Source organism: Bombus pyrosoma, linkage group LG7, assembly GCF_014825855.1.
Source record: "Bombus pyrosoma isolate SC7728 linkage group LG7, ASM1482585v1, whole genome shotgun sequence".
In the NCBI taxonomy this organism is placed as follows: Eukaryota; Metazoa; Arthropoda; class Insecta; order Hymenoptera; family Apidae; genus Bombus; species Bombus pyrosoma.
The window spans coordinates 9,695,739-9,717,071 of record NC_057776.1 but is presented as its reverse complement, the minus strand read 5'-3'; the positions used below and the strand labels follow the sequence as shown (position 1 = coordinate 9,717,071).

The 21,333-nt window shown below is 31.8% G+C and overlaps 5 protein-coding genes and 1 long non-coding RNA gene across 14 annotated transcripts; 5 read left to right on the top strand and 1 right to left on the bottom strand.

Moving 5' to 3' along the window:
* Window positions 1-15: 15 nt before the first annotated feature.
* Window positions 16-1,326, top strand: LOC122569211 (respirasome Complex Assembly Factor 1). The gene is made up of 4 exons (XM_043729887.1): window positions 16-308; window positions 391-494; window positions 577-706; window positions 783-1,326. Exons 1-4 carry the CDS (start codon window positions 210-212, stop codon window positions 822-824), a joined length of 375 nt encoding a protein of 124 aa, XP_043585822.1. The 5' UTR covers window positions 16-209; the 3' UTR covers window positions 825-1,326.
* Window positions 782-5,436, bottom strand: LOC122569205 (EKC/KEOPS complex subunit TP53RK). Of its 5 annotated transcripts, none has more exons than XM_043729875.1 (4): window positions 5,299-5,436; window positions 2,437-2,635; window positions 2,094-2,357; window positions 782-2,026 (listed from the first exon to the last, which is right to left on the bottom strand). In XM_043729875.1, exons 2-4 carry the CDS (start codon window positions 2,633-2,635, stop codon window positions 1,779-1,781), a joined length of 711 nt encoding a protein of 236 aa, XP_043585810.1. In that variant the 5' UTR covers window positions 5,299-5,436; the 3' UTR covers window positions 782-1,778. The 5 variants fall into 5 exon arrangements, with proteins under 5 accessions (XP_043585810.1, XP_043585808.1, XP_043585811.1 ...); XM_043729873.1 differs by lacking the exon at window positions 5,299-5,436 and adding an exon at window positions 4,999-5,289; XM_043729876.1 differs by lacking the exon at window positions 5,299-5,436 and adding an exon at window positions 3,922-3,985.
* LOC122569204 lies at window positions 2,643-4,992 on the top strand. The gene is made up of 2 exons (XM_043729871.1): window positions 2,643-3,322; window positions 4,279-4,992. Exons 1-2 carry the CDS (start codon window positions 3,172-3,174, stop codon window positions 4,941-4,943), a joined length of 816 nt encoding a protein of 271 aa, XP_043585806.1. The 5' UTR covers window positions 2,643-3,171; the 3' UTR covers window positions 4,944-4,992.
* LOC122569197 (rab11 family-interacting protein 4A) lies at window positions 5,433-21,327 on the top strand. Of its 5 annotated transcripts, none has more exons than XM_043729843.1 (11): window positions 5,433-5,571; window positions 8,830-8,939; window positions 9,017-9,388; window positions 11,033-11,107; window positions 12,983-13,021; window positions 13,904-14,021; window positions 20,031-20,195; window positions 20,294-20,663; window positions 20,761-20,906; window positions 21,015-21,065; window positions 21,166-21,327. In XM_043729843.1, the coding sequence occupies exons 3-11, from the start codon at window positions 9,150-9,152 to the stop codon at window positions 21,286-21,288; spliced, it is 1,326 nt and encodes a 441-aa protein (XP_043585778.1). In that variant the 5' UTR covers window positions 5,433-5,571; window positions 8,830-8,939; window positions 9,017-9,149; the 3' UTR covers window positions 21,289-21,327. The 5 variants fall into 5 exon arrangements, with proteins under 5 accessions (XP_043585778.1, XP_043585776.1, XP_043585780.1 ...); XM_043729845.1 differs by lacking the exon at window positions 5,433-5,571 and adding an exon at window positions 5,616-5,754; XM_043729841.1 differs by having other exon boundaries at window positions 8,830-9,388.
* LOC122569214 lies at window positions 9,395-10,354 on the top strand. The gene is made up of 2 exons (XR_006317365.1): window positions 9,395-9,691; window positions 9,830-10,354. It is a non-coding gene; the product is annotated as an uncharacterized LOC122569214 (long non-coding RNA).
* Window positions 14,037-16,548, top strand: LOC122569208. The gene is made up of 3 exons (XM_043729881.1): window positions 14,037-14,719; window positions 15,508-16,065; window positions 16,176-16,548. Exons 1-2 carry the CDS (start codon window positions 14,354-14,356, stop codon window positions 15,787-15,789), a joined length of 648 nt encoding a protein of 215 aa, XP_043585816.1. The 5' UTR covers window positions 14,037-14,353; the 3' UTR covers window positions 15,790-16,065; window positions 16,176-16,548.
* Window positions 21,328-21,333: the final 6 nt, after the last annotated feature.

The window sequence follows — 21,333 nt, the reverse complement described above, 5'->3', positions numbered from 1 at the left end:
TATAAAACGAATAAAATATAAAAGGATCAGTGCGCGTGCGTGAAAAATTGTATGAAATCTGTCTTGTGTGGCACATTTCCATAATTCAAGAGATGGAAGTATAGTAGCAGAAGGTTTAAGGAAATAAAGTGTATGAGATCTGTTTCACTTAGGAAATGTTAATGAGTTTTATTACATGTTTTATATTATTAAGCTGAGAAGGTGTAGAAATGTCACGTTCAAAACCTGAAAAGATTGGGAATGGTGGTAAATGCGAATTAAGTGTATGGACACGTGCGATAACAGCAAACTCCGAATGGCCGGATAAAGTAAACATAACCGCACTTCAATTAATTATGTTCTGTATATATTTTCATGGTTTCATTCATAAGCGCTTTTTATTTACTATAGGAAGAATTTCTTGATGTTATATATTGGGCTAGACAAGCAATTGGTATTATAGTTGGTATAGGATGGGGTCTTATACCTTTAAAAGGTTTCATAGCTCTACTACTGTAAGTTAAAACATAATATAATCGCAATATATAATAGCAAAGTTATAATTATACATTTCAAATTTATGGTTTGATATTTCAGATTTGTATTAGTTAACGCAGGTGTTACATACCTGTATTTTAGTAATTTTCAACAAATTGATGAGGAAGAATTTGGTGGTATATGGGAATTAACTAAAGAAGGTTTTATGACATCATTTGCTGGTTTTTTGGTAATATGAAGTTATCTAGTGCTATTTGTTTTAATCTCTTTATCTCATAACGTTATAAAAAAATTATTATTCATAGGTGACCTGGATCATTATATATTCAGGACTACACTTTGATTGAGCATTTTCATAACTGTACCAATGATGATTTGACTGATAAAGATGTTAATACATATATTTCAACAATCAAGTGCTCCATGCATATATGCAATTTGCTTCATAAACATTTTTGTAAAGAGCAATTATTTATCATATAGATTATATGCGCTTTGAATTTGTAGCGCAATAAATATACAAAAGAATTTCTCATTACTCGGATAACTTGTTATATGGAATTAAACATTATCACAAAAAAGTATTTCTTCATCAAAAAGTTTCTTTTTTTGTATAGAAAATTATGTGTTATATTTCAAAGGTCAATTATTTACTATTAAAGAAAATGTTTTTAAATATTAGTTATAAAATATTTTTATTTTAAACTTAGTTTCTTTGTTGCATATCATTGACACAAGTAAGTACTGTAAACTATGTTACGAAAACATGTTGCATATGCCAAATCAGATTATATATCTGTGCAGATAATTAATATAAATAAACATTTTAAATAACCATATTGCTCAATATTTGACCAGACTTAATACTGAATGTATCATTCATAAAATTTTTATACTCAATATTGTTTTTACTGTTTAAATATATTATGTATTAACAGCCTTAGCTTTTGTCTTAATAAGCACAAGGCTATTATATAAAAAATCAATTTGAAATGTTAATATAACTGTGTATATGTTAAATTTGATTAATAACAATTTATTAGAACATTTTTCTGAGAAGTAAATGACACTGATGGAAAGAAATTTCTATATCTATAAAGTTATGAATATTTAAATAAAAATAATCTAAATAATAAATCAGAACTAATTAATATATAATCTTAAAATTATAGATTAAAAATAAAACAGTACAGCTCAAATTTCATATAAGGTGGTTTATTTAAGGTATATTTAACATGTATAAATTATTGAGAATATGTTAATAAAATGCGTTTAATATATTCATAAAAAATATATTGAAATTAACCGATCATTAATCGCTTCCGCCCCCGTAATTGTACTTCTTTATATTTAGAAACAATTTCTTTACACTGACTTTTATTTGTGTAATGTTTCTGATAAATCTCAAATATTTTTGAAAACAAAAGAGGTACTTCTGAATGTGCACTTAGTAATGATCGTTCAAGAACGTACAAGTCAACTGCTTTATCTTCTACGCTCGATTCTATACGAGCCAAACCAAAATCTATTATAACAAAATTGTTCGCAACTAGAAGATAAAAAAAGAAATAAATATCATATCATTAAAGTGATCTTATGACATTAAAATGGTATACCATATTTTCCAATGTGATCGTCATTAATATTTTTCAAAAGTACGTTTGAGGTAGTCATGTCTCCGTGAATTATATTTTTCGAATGTAATTTAGCAATAACTGTTCCAAGTCCTTGCGCTATAAAGTTTAATAAACGATCATCATTTGTTTCTTTTGAAACTTTTTCATCGATAAAATCTTTTAGTATTATTGCGTCTTGTATATATTCCATATAAATACACCGCCGCTCTAAATTTACCAAATATATAGCTGGTGTTGCAACCCCTTAAAAAAAGTAAAATCTTAGAAAAAAGATATGGTCCGTCAAATTAGTTTGACAGTAACGATATTCGTATTATTTTACCTGCGGCTTTAGCACGAATTATAGCACGGCATTCAGCTTTTATTCGATCTTTTGTGAGACGCTTATCTAGATCAGCATGCCTATATTTTTTTTCGAATCTCTCTTTGATTAACGTTAGTTTACCTAAATAAATACCCTTATACACACGTGCCTCGGCGCCTTGTGCTATTAATTCGAAACCATTCATATTGTTCAACATCTGAAATATGTATATAAAAATATGGATCTCGTATACGTATACGTTCTAATCATGTTATTTTTTTTGTATCATTTTATGAATTATATGAGTCATTTCATTAAATCAAAACAAGTAATATATAACTGCATTCTTTTACTAAATTCACTTTCTATGATTACAAAGTTATACTGCCACATTATTGATATAAAGAATACTTATTATATTTGGAATGTTATTCAAACTGAGAACAATATCTAATAACCCATAATTAAAAAATGTTCACGTGACTAATGTTGTAAATTTTTATATGTAATAGAAAATCAAATAGCAAGTTGCTATTCGTGAGAAGGGAAGATGAAGTTATTCGCGCTAGCAAGGGCAAGATGAGGGCAAAACGCGAATCGATCGTTACCCGAGAGCGTCCTGCGCGCTAATCGCTATCCCAGCGCTAGTATTCGCCTGTACTTTGTTCCTATCGGATTGACAAGCTAATACTGTGCTTTCTTGCCTTGTTCAAATTACAGAAAAACGCTTTTTCATATACCTAACTGGCAAAAATGAGAGACGAGGTGAAGATGGACGCGAATCGGCTAATCGCCGAAGTTTATAAGCGGCCAGCGCTTTGGAACCAAAGGCATATCTCTTATCACAATCGCGAGGTGACGAACCGCGTTTGGATGGAGATTGCATCGATATTCAAATTGCCCAGTAGGTGCATTGATGAAATCGTTTTTCAATCATATGTCATTCCCGCGCACATTTTTATCATTCATTCAAACTATCAGCAAAATTTTTAGTCTCATTTTTAGCATAATAATATCATTCTAAGTGTGAACTGTCAATATTATTGATACAATAAAATAATTACTAAATTATTTGTTATCTCAACCGAGGACAATGTTTTTGTTATAATCATTACATATTTATGCAATAATCTAAATTTTACAACAGCGTATAAGACCAATAGTACAAATTTTTACTTCTATACAAGGAAGATTTTTTATATTGTAATTGCCTCAATTAGTGCAAAAAATATGTATATATATTTAAACAATGCGATTATTACTTATTTGTGTAGTATAGTATTTTAGTGTACTCGCTAGTACGAATCGCCGTTTAGTTAACCTTACTTTTTCGTAGGGTAACATTACCGGATATATTGTACTTTAAATCAATTTGCATGTTTACTGCTTAATGTATGAACTTTATAATCACATCAAATCTTACCCTATGAACCATTAATAACTTACAATCTATTGTGGTTTATAGTATTAAAACTCTGGAATATTTAAATTGCAAGTACATACAGATTTCTTAGGTGAAGACGCATGCGTACAAGCAGTCAATAAATTTCGACTATCGTATCTATAAATTACTTTTGTTATATTTAAGATTTTTATGATACAAATATTAATTCATAATTGTATTGTACAAAAATCATTTATTAATATAATTTCACGTATATAATTTTATATGTGAATCGTAAAGTGTAATGTTCATAGAATAGAATAATTTTTTAACTCAATTAAAATTACATAATCTAATTAAATTAACGCAAAGCTGATTAAAGTATTAAAAATATTATTATAAATTATTAAATTAGAAATCTGCAAGTATTTTTATTAGTAAAATAAATAAAAACACATTGTTCATACATTTTTCAGAACCAGTATTAAAAGCAAAGTGGAAAGGATTACGAGATACTTTCCGGGCGGAGTTAAAAAAGGACCAAGTTTATCGCAAAAGTAAATTTCATCGAAATAGGCCAGTATGGATACATTTTAAAAGTCTGCAATTTTTGAAAGAGCAAATGTTACCCCGTCCTCCAATTTGGGAACGAAGTAATTCTTGTCAAGATGATGATCGGGTGCCTAGCGAAAGTGAGAGTGATGGAACGCTGATACAGAATGGTCCGTCGGTAACAAATAGAAATATGGACGATCGAAATACAATTGCGAATCATCTACTGTCGATAAATAACGATAACGGATTAAAAATCGACGCTGCCAATCATATAGACGTGAAGCAAGAACCTGAGGAGAATTTTGATAATCTTGAATTTCAGAGCGTCTCTGACAATTTAACGGAAAACGAAATGATGCTACAAAACATTTCTCCTGAACAGGTGCTCATGGGTGACAATGACAATATCCCGGTAGATCCTTTAGAAGGCAACCGTTTCGATGATAATTATTATTTTCTTATGAGTCTCTTGCCTCATATAAGAACACTGTCCGCTGACAAAAGAATGTTACTTAGAATGCAAATGCAAGAGCTGGTTTATAAGGAAGTTTATAAGAAAAATTCGGATGGCGTTACAGCATCGTAAAGACAGAGATATTAAAAACGAGTACATATTTTGTAACAGAGATATAAATACTTACATACATGTTTCGTTGGACCCGACTAATTTATCAGAATCGTTTTACATTGTGAAATGAAAAGCAAATTAACTTTTATTTAGAAAAATTAATTAAATAATTAATAGATTGAAAATATGATACAAAGGGTAAAATTATATGGGCTTAAGTTAAACTTGAAATAAGTCAATACTCCGTAGGTTGAGAAACACTGGTGCTTTCTCGTACCTGCGGGTACGACCGTGATGTTTAGTGTGATGTATATAGGTGTAGTAAACGTATTCGTGTATTCACGAACATTCCTGTTTCGTTGCGCATGCGTACCTGCCACGGCTCCTCTTGGCTGATCGTTTCGTTCGTTTTCGCGTTACTGCTACGATTCGGTTGTGCTTTCGTTTAGTTTGCTCGCGATTGCCATAAGACGGTAGTGTTCATGCATCTGTTGCTTCGAACTCGATACTGTGGATTTAACTACGTATTTTCGTGGACGTACCTGTCTGCACCAGAGATAGTTGCTGTGACGTTTTTTTGTGTGCGTCTATTACCTGATCATGGCTTAGTGTATACAGGTGTTTACTTCAGGTGACAGCTAGAAAGGTGCATCTGCCTCGGATTTTTCATTCTTCCTTATGTTCTATACGTTCCGCATTCAAGCGTACATAATTAACTCATTCACTCCATTGCGACCGATTATTCCAAGTTGAAAAACTTCATCTCGTATACATCAGTGAACATAATTTCTCTGCATTTTTTTGGAATTACCTATCGGTTCGGTTCAAGGTGAGTCAACGAACGAGCAACAATGCAAGGAACATCTTGCTGTTTCTTTCTAAAATTCTCACCCTTTGAATACTACAAAAAATACATTATGTGAAATGAATACTAACGGTAACGAAACATCAATTATTTCAATGAATTATGCTAAATCAAATGTAGTATTTTCATTCCATTTTTAAATACCAAAATTTGTATATCATTCCTTTGTAGGTTATCACTAAATAAGTTTTGTGCAATGGTTGATCAATAAATAACGCCACTTAGGTACATTGAAGATAACTATTTAATGGGCAAGAAAACGTGATATTTATATTTTCCTTTTTCATTAAGTAACAAATGATATTTTGAATAATATTTCGTATGCAATAACGAATAATTGATAGAAGCGATTTTCGTAATCGCGAAACGTTGAATATCCACGTTAATCATTATGAAGCATATATTTCAGTAAGTTAAGAGAGTTTGTAAAAAGGAGAACCATATTACTTTCATCAAAGCCTGAATAATGACAAAGTTAACGATACTCCCGTGTCATTATAATTAAGGTTAGAGGTATTATACGCTGTTGAGCGTTAAATATATTCTTCGTCTACACTTTCGAGCTTGCTCTAAATAGCGTACTGGAATCTCCTGGCGATTCGAAACGCATCTACGCATTCCGTTCCGAGTGACAAGTACCTGGAAACCGAGACGCCAGTTATCTCGTGGATAATTTTCGTAACTAGTCGTAATAATGCTAATAAAGATGTTTGTATTCAAAGCAGCACACCGTGTATTCATTTATGTATTGGACAAAAATATAAAAAAATAACAATTATAGAAAATTTCATAAATAAAGTAAATTAAAACAAATTATACGTTCGAACTAATAGTTTCTTAACATGTAACTGAAAGTATTGTGAAAATTTAAGTATAATTATTTAATTATTATACGGACACATTGTAGATAAGTAATAATAAAAGACTAATGTCACTAATTTATCTAAACGATTGCAAAATTTATCGATAATATTAGCACATGTGTCTAAGAAACCTTCGAAACCTTCGTTACCAAAATGACAATTGAAACAGCGAATCGCAGCAAAATATTTGTAAGACGATCTGAAATCACTAAAATTGCGGTGTTATATTACTTATATCGTTTCCTTTTTATAGTATGCAAGGCATTACATGCAGATGATTTATTTCATATAATTTGTATGATTGAAATTTTGTAATTTTGATAATTTTCATATCAATTTATGGTTGTAATCTTAAATTAGAAAAAAGAAATATTATTATTTTAAATAAATAATGTATTCGGTATTTGGAATAGAATTGCAAAATGCATCTTATTCGAATAACCTGCATTTTTACTAAAAAAGCGAAACACATGTTAGAACAGATATTTTTAAATTAATGTTTGTATTAGTGAAAAGATTCTATTGGTTTCTATATTAGGTGGTAATGACAAAATCCGTAATCACTTAGTTGCCAACCCAATATATAAAGTAAAATATTTCGGGCTGCTTTTGAAACAGCGATATCCGATGATATCGCGATTATTAAAGTACACTTTTATCGAATGATGTTCCCTTTTGTGATTGTCTCTTTGATTATCTTAATTAGTATGGCTTCATTTTACATGTATAAGGCACACTCAACACGGATATGAAAATCGATTAAATTAATGACACATGATCGAGTACAAGATAAACTGTAAGATATAAATGATCCATGATTATTTCATTTAATACCGTTAAATTCGTGTTAAGCACTTATATTGTACATATAAATGATAATTGAATATTATTTCTTTTGATAAATCAATGAAATTTTTAACATGATATACAATAAACATCATTTCATTGACCACTTATTTAAAACAAATCTTGATGTTGTAACATAAAATTAATGACAGTCTCTATTTTCTGGTTTTTTCAAATCCTTCAAAAAGATGACTCACCATGGAACGTATGGTTATATTTCTTTTTACTGTCCTCAATCAGTCATTCTCCTATGTTACTGAATACATACACGTTTGTTATAGTCATGTCTGGCATACATTTCTTTTACGAGTCAGTAGAACGAACAGAAAATGCTGTCAGAATTTTCCCTTTTATCTCACGTGCGATCTAACATGAATAACATTTTTTGAATTCTGCTTTCGTTAAAAAAATGGGAAAACAGAGAAAAAGATACATATTTCTTGACCTTGAACTATGCAAATATACCTTAATACATTACCTACATACGTAGTACGTATGTATGTAAACACTTAGTTACTTGGAGTTTTCTCATGTAGTTGAAGTTTTACTCAGTGTACCATGACTTATTGTTAGTGCGCTCGGTTCTCACGCTTTTGTCGGTCTCTAAGCTGTATTAACGTTGCATATTCATTAAATTACATTCACATAGATTGTAAACTCATTGCTCCGTAAAGTTAGGAGAAGCGTTCTTACCGGTACAAAATATCGTTATCTCCTTCTTCCTTGGAGGAGAAGCTTGCCGTTAGTTCACCGGTCAAGAATGTTAAAAGGATAAAACGAAGATCATGTTACTTTTCATTTCATCTTTTTATTCGCGAACGGTCTTACTCACTTAAGGTCGGACTAGACTGCTTCGAAGAGATATTTTTCAGGTAGCTTAGCCGAATTTATACTTCTGAATGATTCATTGAAAATATTGTTTTCATCCGCGTTTTTCAAGGTGACCAGTAAACAAAATCAATCTCTACTTTGGATGAATTGAACTGGTAAACGTATTTCGGTTGCCATCTTTCACATGTTTCACAGATGATTCATCCACGGTGATCATCCGAAGTGTGAAGGTGTAAATTCGTTTTAGCTTCTCAGTGGATTCTCGATGAGCTATGCAATTAGCTTAGGTTTTGGTGAAAATTTTTTCGTATAGATGTAATTGAAGCAAATGTTTTCAAATTTAGCGTGTTAACCTAGTTTAGCTTAGCTAGCCGTTGAACCCTTAGCTAAGAAGATAAAACGAAGATCGTGTTACATTTCATGTCATTTTTTTTTTAGAAGCGATCAGTCTTACTTTCTTGCTGTTCCTGACCGTCTGACTCATTAGAACGTTTTTCAGTAACGACTGGTTTTACTGGCGAGGTAGTCGGCGATTAAAGGAGCTCGGGCATCCCTCCGTTCTCGTTGTTCACCGAGCTTCGGCTCCAATCTGGCCGATAACGAAGGATGGTAAGCTCCCGTTCGCCCGGTGTAAATGTCTCGCCAGCTAACAGCGTGGCTACATCACGTGTCGTCGTGTCTGACAGTGACGTAGCTCGTGATGGTGACGCCATCTTACCGAGCACCCGCCAATCATATCGCGTGGAGGACGAGGGTGGTCACGTAAACGGAGTTCCTGGTGCCGTCGAATGGAGCCAAAGCGGTCCGCCCTCGCTTTCTATGTCCGTCGACCTGCATAATCTCATCAATCCGAATCTTCAAGACTCCGGGCATTATTCTGCTAGTCTCGAACACGCCGATGCCTCTGCGTCATCCTGTAACGTTAAATCTGCGAAAAATCACGAGGAAGAGGAAAGCTACGAGGCGTTTGGAGCCGTTGAGGGTGACGCTGATGACGGGGTGGAATCACCAGGTGGTAGCAGTTCTGCACCCTCACCCACAGGAAACAATACTGTCAAGTAAGTTCGTTGCCTCCTCTGGTGCTATATATACGTACTACCTGTATATTGATCGTTTTTTTGCGCGATAGTATCGATAGTATCTATACTGGTTTGGAGAGATCGAAGTACATTTTGCGCGCGAACATTTTTAAGTTCGACAAGCTTAGATTCCGGACGTGACCTGTAGAGGGTGCATTGATCGTTAAGCACACGTATATGAATTAATGAAATAATTGTGTTTATAACTAGACTGCGAATTTTTATATATTTATAGAAAATTGGAAGGTGCAAAAATTTGCAAAGTACGTGTAATATGAAGAAGTATGTAAAATATTAAAAGCAAAGCACACTTTATAATATTTATTAAATGAACCAAATCTCTATTTGGATCTCATTTTTTTAATTATATTGATAAAAATATCATTTTGTATAAATGTCTATAGTCTATTTATAATTCAGGCATGCCTGTGAAACTTTTAAAAGAACAATCAGGATAATTAAGAAGATAATTCCATTTTGTGATTTCTGGCAATACTACCTGCCAGAATTTTGTTCTCTTGTTTGAATCGTTGGAATAATAAATTAATAGAGAACAGTGGTGTATAAAATGTAACAGATACATTCAATTTAGACTCAAATAAAGGAAAGGGAGATTATTTAGTAAAGTATTGTTTAGAATAACGAGAGGCACATCTTTTTTCTTAAATCTTTAACATTAAGAAATAATATTATAGATATAATAAATATAATACGTTTCTTTATTGAAACGTATCGAATGACATTTTGACATTTGTTTAAAATAACGATCTATATAAGTGAAAATGTTTGATAGTATAATATTCATATTATATTAAGCTTATTTCAAGACTGCTACACCGAAATGTGTTTAGTTTTCACGTCAGGCACTAAATTATTTGCCTTGCGAAACTGCGTGTACATATTGTATTTTGTACGTCGAAACTTAATACAGCTTTTCTCACATTTTATATGAATATCATTCGGACAGATCTATTCTCACGATTAAATCAATGTTTCGCTAGGTGGATGTGATGTGTAGACAAAAAAACTTTCACGTAAAAAGAGAAAATAACTGAACATCTTATTATTTTCTGCGTTTTCCGCAATTATTAATACGTACAATCCCTCCTATTTTCTTCCGAACTGTACTGCGTATATTCTGTTTCCTTGTATATGTAATCATCTTCGATATAATTATATCTAAGAGTATATAATGTCTCGTTTATGTTATTATATATATATATATATACCATATTTATATCTTATGATTATTAAAACTGAAACCATCAACAAAATTATAATAATTGGTACAAGAATTTGAAATCTGAGTTTAGAAGGTTTCGAGATATATGTACGTACGTAAAGCCATTCATTGTTAGTCATAATTGAGATTTATGTGCTTTATCATGACAACGTGATACAATGCACTAATTTATAGATAATGTAGATGGTATACATTTTTTTAAATTGTTAATTTAATACCTTCATTTAACATCATAAAATGCTTATCTGTTAATTAATGGAATTAATGAAGTGTTAATAACGTATCTTACTCGTTTATTAGTAGCAATATACATACTATTATTAGGATTTCTAAATATAGCTATAAATATTCTTAAAGGTCCTTTGTTCTGTTTTAATTAGAAATCCAAGAAGCCCCAATTCAACCATAGGAAGGCATTCTTGGCTACGAACGTCACTTAGACGAACTCCTCCGTGGTAAGATTTCTTCACTTTTTTCTTGCAAAAATTCCAAACCTCCTCCTATTCGGAATTATAAATCCTACAATTCGTATTCTGTTCGTTTTATGAAGATTTTAGTGAAAAAGTTTAGTTTACTCAAGTAATTCGTGTCCTATATCTGCTTGAGGCTGCTATTTCAAAAATATTTATCTTTTAAAAATTGTAATATGTATATTATACAAACAAATAAAAATTTTTCGAGTATACTGAATTTCCTTTTAACGTTAAGTACTTCAAATATTCACGCATTTGAAAATAATAATTTTGCATTTGCATTTCTGAATACAAACTTTCAAGTGTTCGGTACAAATAGGTACCTTAACTTTTCAATTCGAACCTCTAAGTATGCAAAGCAACAGTTATACATAAAAGACAAGGTAAATTATGTCTGCAATAAGTCCTGGTTGGAAGAAAGCTCTTGGAATGTAGCACGAAAGTTAGATGGCATGCAAAAACAAAGTTTACGCGCCGCTGATACTATAATCGTCGTGTGTTAGATTTAATTCGCCGCGGGAGAATTTCCTTCGATTCGAAAGATGAAACAATGACGAGGTTGCCGTGCGAAAAATTGCTCTTGTGAAATCGTCTGATAAATTACGGTTGTCTGGTCGTGTTAATAGACCGAGGCAGATAAGAAACTGGTTTAATTCCCAAAGAGAGGTATCCCGGAGTTATCTACAAGAAACTCGTTAAAATGTTTTCCAGGAACATGTCTATAACGATCTGTAGGACATGGCGGAAGTTCTTACCAATAGTACAGTACTAGGAACAATATTAAGATAACGTACACAATGCTTCTGTATTCTATGTTGCGTCATAAGAATTTTCCTAGATAATATTCACTTTACGAAGACAATTACTCGGTCTGTGTAGTTGTAACTAACAGTACCGTGTTTACAATTTGTTCACTGTTCATCAGTCGTGACATCAGACTTATAAATAAACAAGTTTGTGGTGTTATTCGTATCTGGTAAAATTGGTCTCGGATGATTTGAACTGATTATTAGGAGGAACGAGGTGGAAGAAAGAAGAAAGTGTTTTCGTGAATTAAAGGTTTCTATTTTTACGTTTATTATTGAGTATTAAAGCAGAAAAGTATGAATAAACAACATATGTGTGTCTTGTCCACGTCTACATATATGGACTGACGAAACCTTTTACGCATAAATTATGTGTTATAATATATACGAAACATTTTGAAATTTCATTACATTGCAATTTCTATATACATTTTCGGATTGGTTTTACATTTTATCAATATAATCACAAAAAATCGTGGCTCGTGATAGTGTGAATGAAATTCTAGAAAGTTTCATATAAAGCACACAATATATTCATAAAAATTGTCTGTGATAAGTGTTCAAATACCTTTATGAACCACCGTATGTGGAAAATTACAATTTCAGTTGCACATTGTACGCTTGCCAATTATATCAGAATAGAATCGATCAATTTGTTGTTCATCTTTTACAATTATAGGTAATAAATATATACTTAATACCTTGTTGGCATCGTTTACTATTTCGTAACTAATTTTGGCCTTCATCTGTTCTATTCGACTATATAGGCATTTGGTTCATTTATAGAAATTGTAATTTGACTCGATTTAGATATTTACTCATTTAACAGACACGATGCTAGTTTACTCGAAAGTTTTATAAGATTCATGATTTTGAAATTGAAATAAGTAATTGTAAGATCAGATGTACGTGTTGAAGGGGAGAGTGATTGATAGCTGAAATTCATTAACAGTGCTCTAAGTTAAGTCTAACACTTGTATAGCGAAAAGTTCTATTGCGTAACAATATCTTGGCATATTTTTCACGGTCATGTTATTTTTTTTTTTTTCAGTTCCGGAAGGAAGAGACTTAGTTCCAATGCATTAGCAAGGTAAGAACAAACCGTTAATTTCATATTTCGTTTCTTTTTTCTTACGATAACAACATACTATGTGTTACGTAAATCGTTTTTCCTATTTTAACGATAGCTTGAGAACCGTTGTAATTGTTTGCTAAACCGATTAACTCCACAAAAGAAGAAGTAGAAAGAAAATTAATGAAATTATATAAAAGTAGTGAAGTCAATCCTGTGAACGGTTCAATTGATAATTAAACATTTCTACGATAAAAATACGTATTTATAAAATTTACGCGAACGAAACCAGATATTTTGTGTATTCTTGAATTTGTTAAGCACGGAAAGGTATCTATAAAAGCTAGCAAAAGATATTTTTACGTATTTCATCTCTGGAATTGGTGAGTTGACGTCACGGGATAACAATAGCAACGATGTAACTCAACAGCGGAGAATTTACAATTCATAGAAAGAACCTTTGGGTGTCCTTTTTCAACTGATAATTTTCAAGTCGTTCCTTTCACGAAACGCAAAACGACAGACTTTCTAAAGCGTGGGCATTGCCTGCACACGCACTTCCACATCTTATTTCCTTTTACGCTTCCATAAATGCTTCAAATATACGTTTTACTTCATTATCTATATTTATCCTCTTACGACATTTCATTTTTTTCCAACGGTATCCTGTTTCGAAAATGTAATTATATTGCTAATATCGTATTTTTAATTGTAGTTCTGTTTCTATAATATTATCAATGTATATTCACGTGTATGTACTTTAAAATATAGAACGTTTATGGTTTTGAAACAGAAAAATTTAATTCAATCGAGTCCAAATTTTGAATAAAATTGATGTTTCAGTATTTAACGTTTATTAAAATTTGATATTTGGTTATTCTGTTTACTTTTTTTTTATAGCCAACTTTATCGAAGCGGTAGCTTCAATAGCTCTGGTAGAGGCTCCAACTGTGATCCCGCGGACGATATGTACAGCGATGTCTCCCTTGAGGATGATGTCATTGATCTCAATCATAGAGTAAGTACCATTGTTACCAATTATTAACTTAGATTCGATTTGATACCTAATAAGTACTATATAGCTTTCCATAATATCACAACACTTCATGTATCTGAAGTTCCTCAGCCAAAGATCAATATCGATATATAATTTCCTTAGAATATTAATCATGTCAAAATTCATCCATGCGAAATGACGTTTAACCTTATGTTTGTAATTATTTCCAAACAAAATTATCGCTCTTACAGTACAAGAGTAAAATCTAAGGTTTTGCCGAATTTGCAGAGAACGTATTTCAAATTTAATGTGTGATGAGAGAAAAGGAATTTTATAAATCATCAGGATCTTAGATGTGTGCTACTATTACACCCTGTCGATCACCACCTCGATCAAGATCCCCGACCGAAAATCCTACAGATGATGTCAGATTCCATCAGCAACATTCACCACATCCACCACCTTATATTTATTATCCACCGCCTTATCCACATTTGAATCCATACGGTCCTTATCCGTATCATCCTGGCGCGTTTTATTCATCACCGCCTTACTGTAACGAGGTATCTCAAGAATCGAAAGGTTCCTCTTGGTTCAGCATTGTGTTACTGATCTTTTTGTTGCTGTGCGTCGTTAGCATTATTTTCTATCGATCCCTGTCTCGTGATACTCGGCGAAGATTAAACGCCAGGCTGCCCACCTTAGTGCAACCAGCGCAGGTAAATCTGGCTTCCGGTTGTTGCGTAATTGTAGTTTATTTTTTATTGTCATTCTTCCCCACTAACGTTACGCTACCGCGATTGTTTTAAAAGCATAAACGCCGGTTAATTACGGATCGTTACAAAATTAAATAGAGAGCGTTCAAAAGAAATGGTTCAAGATTTTTGGGTTGTGAAGCACTTACTCATGAATTCTTTCGATTCGAAAGGCAATTCAAATTAGTTACAGCAAAATCATAGTTCCGGTATCATTAATAACTAACTTGCTTCTATTTGTAAAAGGTGTTTGTTTTGTTAAAGGTGTGAAAGTCAGTGAACAATAAAGCAGGAAGATGTGTCTATAATGATAAAGTTAATAATAATACTAGACATTACAAATAGGAGGAAGTTAGTCCATTGTAATATTGAAACTGACAGTCATTATTGCTTTCACAGAACTGAGTTTTAGATTTATTTCTATATAGATAGATAAATCAATTGTTCTACAAATCTTGAACCATTTTTCTAGATATTCTACGATTATTTTAACTGTCAATGAGTGCATAATCATAATTATAAATAATCATAAATGTATAGAGACGAAAATAGTGATAAACGTAAAGATATTTCCAATTAATTTCGAGTAGATATAATTTAAAAAAATGGAGTACGTTCTAGAAGATTAATAATAAATAGAGAGCACAAACGTTTCTCACATCCAGGATTATAATCGTGGGGACAGGGTCCTTTAAAAAAAAGATTTCCTGACCGGACAACCCCTAAAAACGGTGATCTTTCTGAACCTGTAGACCGCGGACAGAAAAAGGGATGCGAAACAGAATTATCCCGCTGAATTTGTTCTATATTCTGATGTAACTGATCCGCTCGATAGAGATTACAATATTATCTGCGATGGATGCGAGGATCGTCAACGTGGAAATCAATCGGACTGTATATGGGACAGAAGTAGAAATGAAAGTATCATAGAGTATTCGTCGGAGAATAAAGTCAATGTTGCTACAGATATATCTGGTACGTCCATGAAAGAAGTTTCCGATCGGTTGCTACTTAGAACCATGAAAGTTGAATAAAAACAGGAATCAAGTGATCAAGATTTGATAAAAAAAAAAAATCAAATAAGCAATATCGACAAGCAATAAAAATCGAGTAATAAAAATAAAAATTCAAGGAATTAAAATGTAATACACGTCAAGAAAACTTTCGATGTTTACACCTTTTCTTGGTACTTCACTGTTTACATATTACACATAATATCATAAATCTATAGGCGAACAGATAATTATTGCGATAGCTAGAGGAAGAAATTGTACAATTACGAGTAAATGAGTGAATTGCATAAGAGTAAGGTAACTCATTTTATTAAGAGGCGTGATGTCTGTATTTGATGTAAATTCAATTGCATACTTTATCGTGCATCAAATTGTACGTTATTCATAAACCGATATATTTATTACAGGTTTAATACTGCTTCTTAATGAAGACGAATAAGACTCTCGAGTTAGACAAGTGTAATCAAAATACGGAATTAATGAAGTCCGTTAATTCATTGGATAAAGCAGAATTCCAGAATTTGTTACTTCTTTGTAGTTATTAAAAGCAACCATTTACTATGACGTTATACATTTGATATAGAAGTAATTTTAGACTCTCTGTTAATGTGTATATTTTTATAACATGAACATATAAAATTTATAAAAAATTTTATCGCAAGAATAAACTATATATCGTTATAATAATAGAGTGAAGTAGCGAGGAAAATATTGTTTTGTGATTTTGTATCGTATTCATTTTTGAACCTCGAATAAAAAATTACACATATTTAACTTTCATAAAAAGATAAATTAGTGTGTAGTTTTATGTACTTTGTTATGTAATGCTTACGCGATTTTTAATTGTTCGCGTAAGGAGAACCGAATATATCTTCACGAGAGTAAAAGTAAATTAGAGAGATTTATAGAATAAGTTGGTATAAATGAAACAATTATAGAAACGCGTGAACAATAATGGGGCACAATAAAAAGAACCGTGTTAAAATATTCAATCGAACTAATTTAACTCTTGGTTTTAGAAAACTAAACATAACTACTTCATTAAATGATACGAACGAATAAAATCATGAATCATGACTCACGATAACTCGTAAAATAAGCATGAAATTTATTAAAATACATAATAAAATGCGTAATATATTTTTTCATTGAATAAACAAATGCAACACTGAGCTCGATAGACAAATACGATCGGCATACGAAATGATCAAATTTATTAGTTGTTATAAAAAATCTTTAACGAATTAAATTAGTCAGGTGTTAAAACGTAAAACAGAAACGTAAAAATTAACAAGTTCATCGGAAATTAATTTGAAATAAAGCATGACATGTACTAGATTACAATCTGACGGAATTATTGAGTGGAGAAGTTGGCCTTTTATAAATTTTCTTATTATTCTTGTTGTGATTGGTTATCTCGCATGTACTGTTTATAAGAAATTAAAAGATTCGGGTGGACTTCCGGTTCCAGATTTGATGCAATGAAAACCAAAGATCATGAGATGCTTTTCCACTGAAGTCCTTATATTGATTTCATACGTAAGATTATACATAATCTTATACGAATAAGTTTTAATAGACTCATTCAGTTGACACAACTCTATAAATATAAGAAGTTACAGAAAAAAATTTTCTTTCTGAATTAAATAAACTTAATAATATACTACTATCTTTATTTAAACCTTCGTTCATTTAAAACGTAAATTTTGTAGTCATTTATACATGTATATACGATTTGTTTACAATGATAATGGCCTGTTCATGGGAGTAGCTCTTAGTCACATGTACGATGTTTCACAGATAATTTTGACGTCAAATCTGTTCGATAGTAACACAAACCATGCACCTGTAAAATGATCTGGGGCGTACATAGTTTTCTATATTTATTAAAACTATCGCACTACATATGTAAATTAATAATGACATAAATATGCGTTACTAATCGGAGAAATATCGTTTACAATTAAAACAAAATGGTTCGTAATATAATATACTATTTACTTAATAATTTCAAATTTCGATAACTTTAATTCATTATTATATTATTCCTTTATAATATTATTTCTTTTGTGAAACTATATACTAAATGAGAAAAACATTTACATTTTCTACTTCATTAGTAGGTAGAAAGAAGCACACAAAATACATTCTATTGGCTTTAATTGGATTTCTAAGGCATGCGTAGGGGTGGGCGAAATTCTGTTCGGTATAACATGACACGTACGATATGTGTATACATTCAGCGGAGTTAGTCGATACGTAGTATGGAGTTCACAAATAGCCTCTCGGCTACTCCCAGGTTACAGTGGGCGATTGAGACGACCGATTATATTCGAAGTACGCCCAAAGAAACGGATGTGCGCGTAGTGTTGTGCTTCTCTCTGTACATCTTAGATTGCTTTCGTGTTTATTCTCCATATTTACCTATTGTTGCGTACTTGGACACATGAAATTTCGAGGTTAGGTTAGTGACAAGAATTGTTGACCATAGAAGAGGATGGATAGGGAACCGGCGTGCCTTCACGTCGTTCTAACGGAATAATCTCCTGTATCGGATTAGTCAAAGAGGATGACGAGTCTACCTGACACAGGTGTGACGTGAGAGATCACGAATTAGAATGGATTCGAACAATTACGATGAGCAAACAGACACAGGTGCGATCGAACGTTACGATCGTGATAATCGAATAACTTCCGGGGAGGGGCCGTCTCCTGGACCTGGAGCCGGCCTCGAATATGATTTATGGGAAGGCCAGTTTCAATTTGTCGGACAGCCGTCTTCTCGCGGTAGTCGACTACCTCGTCGTCGTGGTCCTCGGCTTACCGAGCAAGTAAGATAGTATACTGAAATCATCACAGATCGTTTTCCACATATGATTTATTCATTTCTTATGATAATGATGACGTAACATTGAATGTAAACTGAACATCAAATGTATCGTTAACAATTTTCGGATAGATAAATTTGTTACTTTGTATTCCAAAAGTGATATCTGAAAAAATTTTAAATTATCCTATTGGTCATGATAAATAAAAGATAAATAAATAGAAGTGTATGATAAATACAAAAAAAAACATAGTAAAATACATAAACACTAGTATATGGTTGTATAATATTCCTTAAAATTTTTGGAAATACTGGAAATATTGGAATTTAAAGTGAAAAATATAACTGGCCGGAAACATTTGCACGGCACTATAAATCAAACATAGGTATTTTTAGTAACAATTATATTTATGATAATTCATAATTTAATTGAATATCTTTTATAGCATCCATATTAGCTATGTAGTGCTTATCGTTAGTAATAATTTTTTCTTAATACATTATTGCTACCATAATCGATTAGTAAAAACTGATATACTGATTAATGATAAAATGAAAAACTGATAATGTAACAGAAAAGTAGATAACAGCCGTGTAGAAAAGATGATTTGGACGTATCAGAATTATGATCTACTCGTTTATTCTCAATTTTTAGTTTAAATGAAGTAATAGTTACGTGAGAATTGGAATGGTCGTTCCTTTGTAGTTGCGATGAACGCGTTTGAGGAATTATAGAAGGGCGAAAAAAGGGGGAGATATGTTCATTCTGTTATACTGTCAATGAACTCTTTACTTCTGCTAATTGAATTTGAATTTTATTTAGCTAATCAACATAATTACGTGACATTAATATAATAATATGATAATAACATTTTTTATAAAGATGGAGAATTTATCGTACAAAACAGAAATATCTTTCAGTTTCATAGCGGGGTAAATTTACATTACATGCGCATTTATGTCTGCTATTCTAGAATTGAAGACAGTGGTGCTTATTAAACATATGGTATGAATTAATTATAGATCTGTAAAGAACGTATTGAATTTAAGATGAGATTGTCTGAAACTATTTCTGGTGATTAATACTTAGGTTTCATAACGATATTTAAATTTTGTTATATAAAAATTAGCGTAATATTAATGCAATAAAGCATAATATTAATAGGATTTAATTGTTTCGGCTTGAGAATCACTGGCTGACGAAGTCTACAGTGTGAACGCGTACGTGCACAGGGTTTTAAACTCGAAGTTATTATCTTTACCTTCGACAGATTGGGTTTCTTTATGTACTTCTATGCTATGTATTTTGAAAATTATGTTCGTAACTTCGAGCATTAAATCATGTAAAGCACTAATATATCATTAAAGGAATAATTAGAAACAATTATCCAATTAAAAATTAAGTATAATTTTAAAATATATTGTATTTTTTCAGGTTCAAATGATTCAAGAACAAATGCATGCTTTAGTAGACACGCAATCGGTCGGGGAAGAACGGTATGCTAGGGCAAAACAGGAAAATGCTATGTTACAAGCAAGAATACTAATGTTAGAAGAAGCTGCCAAAGATGCTGAAACGAGGGCTGAAGAAAGACTTCAGGTAACTCATTAATTATAATATTCATTATAATATAGTTGATAATTATTGTGTATATATTATATATTGTAAATTTATAACATGTTATAATTATATCCTAGGCGGAACAACGAAGACATAGAGAGTGGGCAAGCCGTCTAGAACGCGAACGACAATTGCAACTAGAAAATTATGCCATCAAATTGCAAGCGATAGAATTAGAAGGAACTAATTTAAGAGATGAAATAGGAAGGTTACGCGAACAACTCGAAAAGGTTAAGGGAGAGAAAAGTCGGTTAGAAAATGATCTCGAAGAGGCTAGAAAAGAAATAGATACCGTTCGCGAAAGTGAGCGACAAGCCATAAGCCGGGCTAACGAAACTCACTATCAACTTGAAGCTATTAGAGAAGAACTTTCTATGAAAGTCGAAGATCAACAAAAAATAGAAGAATTAATGCAAGAAGTGGCACAACTTCGGGCTCGTAATAAAAGTACGTTTTTGATCAAGATTATTTACGAGTAATTGATTAGGATTGTTCGCGATAATATTATGAAAAGTTATACGTTCTTTGAATTTTTTCTAATAAGGTTTGGAAGAATCTCGAGATGAATTACAAGCTGCAGCGGCTCTGCAGGCAGGCCGTGAACTTTTAATGTTAAACCCCTGTAATAATTCTACTGAAAAAGGACCTAGCCTCGCTGTAGAATTATTAGCCGGAATGAACCAAGATCAAGTATGTTATACTCGTTATTTTTATAGAAAACAATTCTTTGTCAAATAACTAATATAAATATCTAGTCTCGCACTTTATTCTTCTTTTTACAATTTGTGTTTTTTACAGATGGACGATCAGCTTCCTGAAGATAATGGTGGACTGTGTAGTATATCTGAAGTATGTACATATTAAGTTATAAATGTGTATATGTATAATTTAAACTTAATTATATCGATTATTACATTATGTCATTACATTAATCATTAAATTATTATAGGTAAAACAAGCTTTAAAGGAGCAACAAGAGGTCAATACACAATTAAGGGCATACATTGATGGGATCTTATTGAACATAGTTGAAAACTATCCGCAATTATTAGAAGTGAAACAAACTCATTGAACTATTATACAAATAGACAATTATTGAATTCAATGTTAATTGTTG

Bases quoted from the DNA above. Each gene is read 5' to 3' on its own strand.
- LOC122569211 (XM_043729887.1), top strand. From the start codon at position 210: ATGTCACGTTCAAAACCTGAAAAGATTGGGAATGGTGGTAAATGCGAA. The intron at 309-390 runs GTAAACATAACC...TATTTACTATAG, and splicing joins ACTCCGAATGGCCGGATAAA to GAAGAATTTCTTGATGTTAT. The intron at 495-576 runs GTAAGTTAAAAC...TTGATATTTCAG, and splicing joins GGTTTCATAGCTCTACTACT to ATTTGTATTAGTTAACGCAG.
- LOC122569204 (XM_043729871.1), top strand. From the start codon at position 3,172: ATGAGAGACGAGGTGAAGATGGACGCGAATCGGCTAATCGCCGAAGTT. The intron at 3,323-4,278 runs GTAGGTGCATTG...TACATTTTTCAG, and splicing joins ATCGATATTCAAATTGCCCA to AACCAGTATTAAAAGCAAAG.
- LOC122569205 (XM_043729872.1), bottom strand. The intron at 2,358-2,436 runs GTAAAATAATAC...ACTTTTTTTAAG, and splicing joins AATTCGTGCTAAAGCCGCAG to GGGTTGCAACACCAGCTATA. The intron at 2,027-2,093 runs GTATACCATTTT...TTTATCTTCTAG, and splicing joins CGATCACATTGGAAAATATG to TTGCGAACAATTTTGTTATA.
- LOC122569197 (XM_043729841.1), top strand. From the start codon at position 8,937: ATGGTAAGCTCCCGTTCGCCCGGTGTAAATGTCTCGCCAGCTAACAGC. The intron at 11,108-12,982 runs GTAAGATTTCTT...TTTTTTTTTCAG, and splicing joins CTTAGACGAACTCCTCCGTG to TTCCGGAAGGAAGAGACTTA. The intron at 21,066-21,165 runs GTATGTACATAT...AAATTATTATAG, and splicing joins GACTGTGTAGTATATCTGAA to GTAAAACAAGCTTTAAAGGA.
- LOC122569208 (XM_043729881.1), top strand. From the start codon at position 14,354: ATGTGTGCTACTATTACACCCTGTCGATCACCACCTCGATCAAGATCC. The intron at 14,720-15,507 runs GTAAATCTGGCT...CTGAACCTGTAG, and splicing joins CCTTAGTGCAACCAGCGCAG to ACCGCGGACAGAAAAAGGGA.